Source organism: Hyperolius riggenbachi, chromosome 1 (assembly GCF_040937935.1).
Source record: "Hyperolius riggenbachi isolate aHypRig1 chromosome 1, aHypRig1.pri, whole genome shotgun sequence".
NCBI lineage: Eukaryota > Metazoa > Chordata > Amphibia > Anura > Hyperoliidae > Hyperolius > Hyperolius riggenbachi.
In genome coordinates, this window is record NC_090646.1 from 247,251,860 (window position 1) to 247,262,100 (window position 10,241).

Sequence of the window (10,241 nt, forward strand, 5' to 3'; positions counted from 1 at the left end):
TTGATGTTGGGGGGGACGTGGTACCTGCGTTTGATGTGCGGGGGACGTGGTACCTGCGTTTGATGTGCGGGGGACGTGGAACCTGCGTTTGATGTGCGGGGGACGTGGTACCTGCGTTTGATGTGCGGGGGACGTGGTACCTGCGTTAATGTGCGGGGGACGTGGTATCTGCGTTTGATGTGCGGGGACTTGGTACCTGTGTTTGATTACACAGCTACACATCTGTGTTTGATGAGTGGGAAATTCGTTATCTGCGATTTTATCGGGGGGGGGGGGGGCACAGGTTTTCTCGCCTGGAGTGACAAAATGGCTAGAGGCACCCCTGGTGCAGTGTGACACAGGCCTTCTCGTCTGGCGTGGCTAAAAGGCTAGAAACACCCCTCGGTATGTGAATTACACATATAGAACATATATTTGCAGTGAAGATAAATAAGGACTATACCATAACTAAAGTATTTATAATTCAAGCAGCCATTCCAGAGAAAGTCAGTCATGTGACCCAGGATCCATTGAGAAAACTAACAGCTGCTAGCAGAGAGGGCACTCCCCAGCCAGTGAACAGCTCTCATTTCTGAGCTGATCACCTGACTCCACCCATCTCTCACCTCTACTGCTTACAGATTGTTCATCTCAGCATTTTCATCTTGTCTATTTACTTGTCCATTTATACAGTGTGTAAAAAAGCATTTACTACATCACACACCCTTCTCCATGTGGTTATAAAAGCCATATGTGCGTCATCCTGCCAGGCCTGCAATTGTAAAATTCTAGCTGGTATTCTTCTAGGTATACCTTGGCTAATGTACATGATTAGTGGATAGATGGATTGGACAAAAAAAATTGCTGTTTAATTCAGCCAAGCACTAAATGGCATTGGCTTAGTAAGACAGTTTTCTGTTTTTCACACTGCTGATATTTTAAGAAAACTAAAATGACTTCCAAAATGCCATTATCTTTATAATTTTGTGATCTGCTTATGTAGAAAATGGAGGAGTATTTGGATAAAGATGGTAAAATATACTTGTCTGGATTGGAAAAGCAGTTGGGGGAACACAATTGGTTTGCTGGTGACTATGTAAGTACTTTTTTCTGTACAATGTCATTTAGCCCCACTCATGTCTAAAATTAGAATTGCCAGTGATCTCTGGTCCTAAAACAGAATGTGCATAGCCTCATTAGTTAAAGATGTTTCAGTACCAAAAGTATCACATACATGAGATGCTAGACACAGAAATAATCCACGTGATAATAGCATAAGTCTGGGTTCACATGGGGGGGCTTGCATTGTGTTCCCCTATAAAGCAGGAACAAAATGCAATGGAACCTAAAAAGTCAGACCACATTCTGTATTTAGCTAACACACAATGTGACATATGCCCTAAATATGGCATAAATGCTAAATTACCCATCTAGGAGATGAGAAGACACTCCTCATCAGTAATTTCACCATTACATGCCCAGATACATTTGCTCTACAAGTAGCACACAGGATAAGAATGATGCCATAAAGTATTAATATACAGGGGGGGGGGTTGGGGGGGGGGAGGGCAGGGGGGTCAGGAAGGACATTCTGCATTTTTGAGTCAGCCAAGACAGGTGGAATAACTGGATACTGCATGACATACTTGAAGATAATTAAAGTGTAATACTGCGTAAGTTAAAATCAGATGTTAATTGCGGGAAGTGTCTTAACTGTCCTGAGTCTAGAATTTGGTATGCATATTTAACTTCCTTAATTAACCAAAAGTGTGTATTGGTCAATTTGTATACTTCAGAGAGACTCTGGTTGCCCCAGTGGAGTTTATTTTAGTGGTGGATCTATAAAAGGTTTGTGTGACATATCCCATACTTTGAGCATCATTTAAAGGGGCCTGGGAGGGACCTTAACCCGGATGTTACATAGTTACATAGTTATTTGGGTTAAAATAAAGACATACTGTAAGTCCATCGAGTTCAACCAGAAAACAAAGTACAACACCAGCCTGCTCCCTCACATATCCCTGTTGGTACAGAAATGTGATCTTCGCAGCTTTCAGTAATATACTGAATAAATAAATACTACCAAACATAGGTCAATTTATTAGCATATTCTGAATCTTGGCCTTTTCAGCTCCCAAAGCATAGTGAAGATGAGACAATTTATCTGTTAGGTAGTAAAACAGGCTATTAGGAGTTGCGGAACCACTCGAGTCCTTGGGATTCTGGAGGGCTTGCAAGGTAAGGCAGTGTCTTTTCACATTCCAAATACATTGAGTCAAATGGGTGTGCAGTTTAGAGAAGGACTCGTTCTCAGCACATCATATGAAGTCATGTGATGTTAAGGAAAAAACCCAGACCAATAGCAAAGCAGAAGAGACCTAGTAGCTGCAGCAGGAGTACAGGAGAGACCCGACCCTGAAAGAGGTAAGGCCAAGTACTATCGTCACTCTGATCTGTGGGTCTGTCAAAGGGAGGGTGAGCAGTGCGTCCAGGGGAGCACCTGGTGGAGAATGGAATGAAGAAGTCTAGGCCCTCATCCCAGTTGGGTTTTAGAAGATTAGATTATCAACTGCGGTGGGAGAAGCATGCCCCATAAAAATTTTTCAGAGGGGGCCCCATCATCTGAAGTTATGCCTCTGAGCATGACTGTATACTATGCAGCCATACTATCAGATAATGAAACTGTGACACACCACAGAGTCACTTTAAAGCAGGTCTAAGTACTCACCATTCAATTTTCCCGATGACCGGCGATTTTTTTAATCGATGAGCGGTCTTTTCCTCAATCTTGTGACGTGGGTACAGGCACGCGATTTTTAAGATCTTTAAGACCCCAAAAACGCCACGCAAAGTACAGCGATCGCTTGACTTCCCGTTCGCACCAGTCATGTAACGTCGCAAGCAGGAATAGGAATCCCTGAAGACTCGTCGTCAAGGGGACGTCGCTGGACCCATCGTGTGGTGAGTACTCAGCTTAAGGGGAAACTGAGGATGCTATTAAAAGCTAAAGTAAAAAAATAAAAAAAACATTTCGCCAAATAAAATACACAGAGTATTGTTGGCAGCATTTACAAGAAGGCCAATTTGATCTTCTGTCCATTTTGGGAATTCTTAGCTGGCTGAAGATCGAAATGGAAAGAGAATGTTTAATTACTTTAAACTGAGAAAATACTTCTGCTGCACCAATGGCAGTTGATGGTGGTTTAATAATGAAGAAATTCCTCTTTGAAATACTTGCTTAAGGCAGTCATTTCTTACAACAGCTGATCAAAAATTAGTTTTTATTTACACTTTATTTTGTTGGCAGAGTATCTTGAATGTTTCCTATGATTAGTTTCCTATTCATGTAAACCTGTAATTATGCATGCCCAGGTTTAGACCTCCAAGATTTCTGTGTAACGTTTTTTTTTTCCTGGTGCGTGAATTTCAGTACTTACACTTATCGAGGTCTGTTTCCCCTGCAGGTGACATGGGCTGATTTTTTCTGGGATATCTGTGGTGATAGCATAAAGTTTTATGTTCCTGAGTTTGCAAAAGGCTACCCAAAGCTGTCGGCTCTGCAGAAAAGAGTGAAAGAAGTTCCAGAGATTGCAGCCTGGATAGAGAGACGCACACCAGCATGGCGCTAAAATTATCTTTTACTTCCTGAATGGTTGAACTAAACCAATCTAATCGATTCATACATTGCCAATGTAAATAGTTTCTTTATGAACTACTACTTAATAAGCTGCAGGTGTATGGCAAGAACTACTGAACAGAGATATAGAGTGGAACTGTGTTCATTTGTAGCTGTGCCTATTAATGGTGTAATTTTTAGAGAACAATCATATTTTCAATCAGATCATTTAGGTAGAACGAAAAGATTGTATTTAATCAATCCATAGCATTACAGGATCCAATATATTTTTGCTATCAAAACCAGTTTATATGTTAAATATCCTCATGCCAATCTACTAGTTCTTTAAAAAATGTGGTCATTCAGGATTTAATGGGCCCATCAACTTCTTTGTTTTCATACAATACGATCTGAATACTTTGATTGAAAATAGGATCTTTCATTAAAAATTGTACTGTTGATGGGCACCTTCAGTCCAGGTAAGCATTTAGAAATTAAAAGGAATCTGAAGTGAAAATAAACGTATGATATAATGATTTGTATGTGTAGTACCACTAAGAAGTAGAACATCAGCAGCACATATATTGTTTCCAGTACAGGAAGAGTTAAGAAACTTCAGTTGTTATCTATGCAAAAGAGCTTCTCTGAGTTACAAGACCAAGGTTGCTTTCTGGAGCATTTATACATCAATGAAACAGCCAGGGACAGATTTAGATAATATTTTTACTCCTGGGAAGTTCCAAGGGTCATAAGCTCTGCTTGTGTTATAGTTTAAAATACAGAGTGTGGCTTGTAATTGCAAATATTAGAGAATTATTCCTAAGCCTAACCTCCCCTCCCTCCTCCACACAAACACCCTTCCTGATGCCTAACCCCCCCCTCCTCCACACAAACACCCTTCCTGATGCCTAACCCTAACCACCTCTGCACAAACACCCTTCCTGATGCCTAACCCTAACCACCTCTGCACAAACACCCTCCTGGTGCCTAACCCTAACCACCTCTGCAAAAACATGCTTCCTGATGCCTAACCCTAACCACCTCTGCACAAACGCCCTTCCTGGTGCCTAACCCTAACCACCTCTGCACAAACGCCCTTCCTGGTGCCTAACCCTAACCACCTCTGCACAAACGCCCTTCCTGGTGCCTAACCCTAACCACCTTTGCACAAACACCCTTCCTGGTGCCTAACCCTAATCACCTCTGCACAAACATGCCTCCTGATGCGTGACCCTAAAAGTCCCTGTCGCACAAACCCCCTTTCTAAAACCCAACATTTGCAAAAGACGATAATTATCGGGCATTATTGCTGCCGGGCACCGAACTCTGCTGCAACCCGAACCCCCCCCCCCCCCCCCCCAAAAGCCTGCAAAAAATGTAGTTTACCGGTCGCCCCATGACTTCCTCTGGGCTACACCTTTTTAGTGTAAGTCTCTCCCTCATCCTGAAATTATTTACCCCACATTTAACATGTGGAAATTGTTCCAGATGTTTTTATCTCCTTACCTACTGTATCCTATATTTCTCCATCTTCGATTGCCTACTTCACTGGGCAGCTTGCTCTTCTTGCCAGTCTCCCAACTGTCAGTCCCTCTTTGGGAACCCTGTCCCTGTTTTCTTCCTCATTTGTCCTGTTTTCAGGACTGATGTACATATCTATGTAAATGTACGTATTTTATCTTCCGATAAATGTGTTTAATTGACTTTAAATTCGATTCCCATCCTTGAAAGAAAACCTGTAACATAAAAATTGCCCCTGGGGGGTGTACTTACCTTGGAAGGGGGAATGCTTTGGATAGTACAGAGGCTTCCCCTGTCCTCCGTCCCCCGATGGTCTTGCAGGGCCCCTCCGAACGTAGTCCATGTAAATATTTACCTTCCCAACTCCTGCGCAGACGCAGTAGTGGCTCTCGGCTCAGGATCAGGCAGTAATAGCCATTCCCAGTCAGGTCCACTCTACTGCGCAGGCCAGTTCCCGAGCTAAGAGCCGCTACTGTGCCTGCGCTGGAGTCTGGGACGGTAAATATTGCAGGTGCTACTGCTCCTGCGCCACAGCTTGACAAATTGTCGGCTGTGGCTTCGGAGGGGCCCAGTGAGACCACCGTGGGACAGAGGAGGAAGCCTTGATAGGATCCAGAGGCTTCCCCCCCCCCCCCTGTTCCCCGAGGTAAGTACCCCACAGGGGCACTTTTTTTTGTTACAGTCTCTTTAAATTGATATATTTCATATATTGAAATGCTAATATGAAGGAAAATAAACAAGGATAGAAAGGACCTGTGTGGTTGAATTATAAAACAACCTATTTTTCTTATGAAATATTTATGGTATGTTTGACGGGGAGGTGGTTAGGGGTGTGGCTTAGGTGTCCCTCTTTCTTATCTCATAAAGTTATGAGGTATGCATTTGTAAACTACACCGCTTATTCATCTATAGAGCTTTGTAATATGTTGACATTTTGATAAAAATACATACATAATAGTTCATGTTTGCTACAAAATATAGATATTAAAAAAAATATAGAGAATATGAAAATAAAATAAAAATATAGAGAATTGCAGTTCTGTCTTATTTTGCATTGAATTTTTCTCTATTCTCTTACAAAAAAGTACATACTGTAAATTAATAAGACAAAAGAGACACAAAGCTAATAACTGTTGCGTAAGCACCACATACAACATACTGTACACATGTGTGCATAGCCTGCTGTGTCGTCATAATGTACAATTTTGGAATGCTGTTCTTATGTCTTTTGCTATTGTGTTTGAAAAGAACTTGTAACTAGTACTATCCAGCTGTCCTGATAAATGCATATTTTCCTATTGAGATCCTCAGGTCCTATTATTAACCACTTTCCCCCCGCCCGTACGAATTTCTCCGTCCCTTTTTCCATCCTCCCCAGGGACGGAGAAATCCGTACTTTCCGCGTTCCCGCCGCTGTCCGCGCTCCCGCTCGTAAACACGCCGCCCGCCGCTAGTAAACACGCCGCCGCCTGCTTGCCCGGAGATCAATGAACGGGAAAATCCATTCCCGTTCTTTGATCTAAGCCCCGCAATGATCCGCTGCTCTCCGATGAGCAGCGCGATCACTGTGAAAAGTAAACACTTACCCAGCCTCCAAGTACTTCCTCCAAGCTTCCGGAAGGACGCTTGGAGGTCGCATTAAAACAAAAAGTTACTGTGGCCATCTTGTGGCCAAATAGTAAAACTACACCCTACACATTTTTCACATACAAATAAATTACTTTTACATAAAAAATTAACTCATTACCTCCCACACTCCCAATTTTTATTTTTTTTTGTAATTAAAAAAAAATAAAAAAAATGTACAATAAAAAAAAATACATAAATAGTTACCTTAGGGACTGAACTTTTTAAATATTTATGTCAGGAGGGTACAACACTGTTACTTTATAAACTATGGGCTTGTAATTAGGGATGGACGCAAAACTGAAAAAAAATGCACCTTTATTTCAAAATAAAATATTGGCGCCAAACATTGTGATAGGGACATAATTTAAACGGTTTTATAACCGGGACAAAAGGGCAAATACATTTCATGGGTTTTAATTACAGTAGCATGCATTAATTAAAAACTATAATGGCCGAAAACTGAAAAATAATTAATTTTTTTCCCAGATTTTTCCTATTTTCCCATTAAAACACATTTAGAATAAAATAATTCTTGGCATAATGTCCCACCTAAAAAAAGCCTAATTAGTGGTGGAAAAAAACAAGATATAGATCGTTTAATTGTGATAAGTAATGATAAAGTTATAGACGAATGAATGGAAGGAGCGCTGAAAGGTGAAAATTGCTCTGGTGGTCAGGGGGTAAACCCCCTCAGTGGTGAAGTGGTTAATGTACTGTTGATTTATTGACAAGCATCATTTCTACAGAAAAATATGTTTCAATGTGATAAACATAAATGCGTATAGGTTGCTCTTAATCAGTTTTACGTAAGAACTTTTCATTTCTTCTAGCAGTAAAACATCCTACAAAATGACTTTACGCTGCTGGCGACTGTTGCTGTACATCTCGTAGCATGACCTTGCCAGCTGAATTCCTGGGAAATACACAGTACTCCCTTTATTCTCACTTGAAGAAAGTGGACTCTATAAACATTACTGTTACATATTTTCCAACTTTCCCCTGATTTGAAAGGTTTATCTCTAGAATTTTTTGTCCCTGGAAAATAGTCTTGGTATTTAGTACTTAAAGCAAATCTGAACTGAAAATTAAAAAGTCAGAGTAAACATTCACATGTCAAACTGACCTCCCATGCACTTTAATCCTCAATCTCTTTCCTCTCTCCTGTGTCCTGTTTGCCGACTGTGATCAATGGAATGCTCTGTCCGCCATTTTGAAAATGGCCATTACCCCATAAGAGCTTCCTGGCCAGCACACTGTTAAATGGTAATATCGCCCATGTGGGAAACATGGACTTTACCTTGCTCATCAGTTGTCCTTTCAGTTATAACTGACAGCAACTGATTTATAACTGACAGCAACTGATATATTTCAGTTCTGATAAAATCTTGTCAGAACTTGAAGGAATTGTTGTAAGAAAAAAATGGTAAGCTTCTGAGAGGAACTGACGGCAGGGTAAGTATGTAATATTAATTTGCAGATACATCATGTGTTTGTTAGGAGCAGTGATGTTACCTCTGCAGCGGGAACCGCGGATCTCGCCGCGTCCTCACAGGCATCTCTCCCTCCATCCGGCAGAGCAGGTCTTTCCGCATTGCATCAGCGCAGGCCAGCACACGCACGCGCTAAGCGGCAGGAGCTTTATGCACTGAGGAGGCGAGTCAGCTGATCTGTCGGTCAGCTGACTGGAGTTCACTGGGTCTCCCTGCGGATTAGTCTGGCAGCATTGGGCGGGTGTTCTGAATTGCCTGTCTGTATTTAAACCCAGGGATGTCAGTGGTTTATTGTCTGTTGTTGCTGAAACTTCGCAGTGAAGGCTCAGACCTTAGTCAGATCATTGTGTGCTTGAACCGGCAGGACCCCGGGGATTCGCACTTAGCTTAGGAATATTATTACGATTGTATTTGATTATTACCTTTTGCCTGTACCTCCGATTACTCTCTGTCTTACGATTTTGCACTTCTGCCAATCTGATCTGTTGCCGACCTCTGCCTGAATTATCACTCCGATTCTTGCCTAACGATTCTGTACCTTTTATTGACCGAACTGTTACTGATTCTGCCTGTACGACCACTCTCTGAGAGGGATAGCCCCTGTAATTTAGGGCTATCACTCTCCAGTGCTTTTGTATATTACTGTGCACCCAATCACATGTGATCACACTTTGAATAAATTACTGACTATTGTGCTGATAGAGCTCGTTCTGATCATCAGATACGTCACTGATCATTACATAACAGACCAATATTATTATGGAGGCCTTATGTCAGCAGGTTCAGGCTCTAACTACAGCTGTCGAACAGTTAAATAATATTGTTACTTCCCAACAGGCTCAGTTGAATCTCCTGTCTGATGCTGTACGCAACTTGCAGGAATCTGCATCATCATTGCCTCCCTCTCGTGTAGTTGAGCCTAAAACAGCGCTCCCAGAGAAATGTTCAGGTCTTAGATCAGATTTTAGAAATTTCAAAAACAGGTGTATGTCTTATTTTGAGATGAGACCCCAATCATCAGGCACTGAATTACAGAGGGTTACGCTAATTAAAACTTTATTACAAGGGGATTCTCAGACCTGGTCAGTGTCAGATGTCATGATTAGCCACCCAGAACCTAAATCATTGGATGAGGCTATCACGTTGGCTATCAAGATTGATTGCAGGATTCGATACCATAAACAGGGCTGATCACGTGCTTCTCCCAAATTCTTTCTTTCTGACCCCTCGGTCACGACTAGTTCTGATGAACCTATGCAAATAGGCCGCTCCAGACTATCAGAGACCGAGAAAACCAGGAGAAGGAAGGAGGGTCTTTGCTTATACTCTGGGGAGAAAGGTCATCTTGTCCAAAATTGCAGTAAACCCCTGGTTGCGCAAACATTCTCCTCAAATTGATTGGAACACAGGGCAATTGCTGGCCTGGTCCCCAGCCTGTCAGAAACAATGTTTGGAGAGAATTACCCTGTGTTCTACTGAGGTCCATGTTGAGGGTGTCCCTCCTCAGTATGCAGCTTATTCAGATGTTTTTTGTCCACGTTCCGCTGGTAAACTTCCTCTTCACAGGGAATTTGATTGTCCTATAGATTTAAGGCCCAGTACCATGCCACCCAGGGGTCATCTGTACAACCTCTCAGGTCCAGAACAGGTAGCCATAAAAGATTATATTAAAGAGAACCTCGAGAAAGGTTTCATCCGTCCTTCTAAATCACCGGCAGGGGCAGGATTCTTTTTTGTTCAAAAGAAAGACGGTGGACTCCATCCTTGTATCGATTATAGAGCTTTGAACAAAATCACCATCCAGAATCGCTATCCCCTGCCATTGATAGAGGATCTGTTTTCACAAGTTTCTGGGGCCCGGCTGTTCTCCAAGTTAGACCTGAGAGGGGCATACAATTTGATACGTATCAGACAGGGGGATGAGTGGAAAACGGCCTTAAACACACCAGATGGGCATTATGAGTACTTGGTTATGCCTTTCGGGTTGTGTAATGCTCCTGAAGTGT

At 42.1% G+C, this 10,241-nt stretch overlaps 1 protein-coding gene across 5 annotated transcripts in view; it reads left to right on the forward strand.

Moving 5' to 3' along the window:
* Positions 1 to 6,152, forward strand: part of LOC137504293 (hematopoietic prostaglandin D synthase-like) — a 277,276-nt gene extending 271,124 nt beyond the window's left edge. For 4 of the 5 annotated variants that reach the window (XM_068232531.1, XM_068232521.1, XM_068232510.1 and 1 more), the window contains 2 exons: positions 983 to 1,075; positions 3,444 to 6,152. In XM_068232531.1, coding sequence (XP_068088632.1) covers positions 983 to 1,075; positions 3,444 to 3,608 — 258 coding nt within the window. In that variant the 3' untranslated portion in view covers positions 3,609 to 6,152. The remainder of the gene's footprint in view (positions 1 to 982; positions 1,076 to 3,443) is intronic. The other variant, XM_068232541.1, reaches the window with a different exon arrangement.
* The last annotated feature ends 4,089 nt before the right edge of the window (positions 6,153 to 10,241 follow it).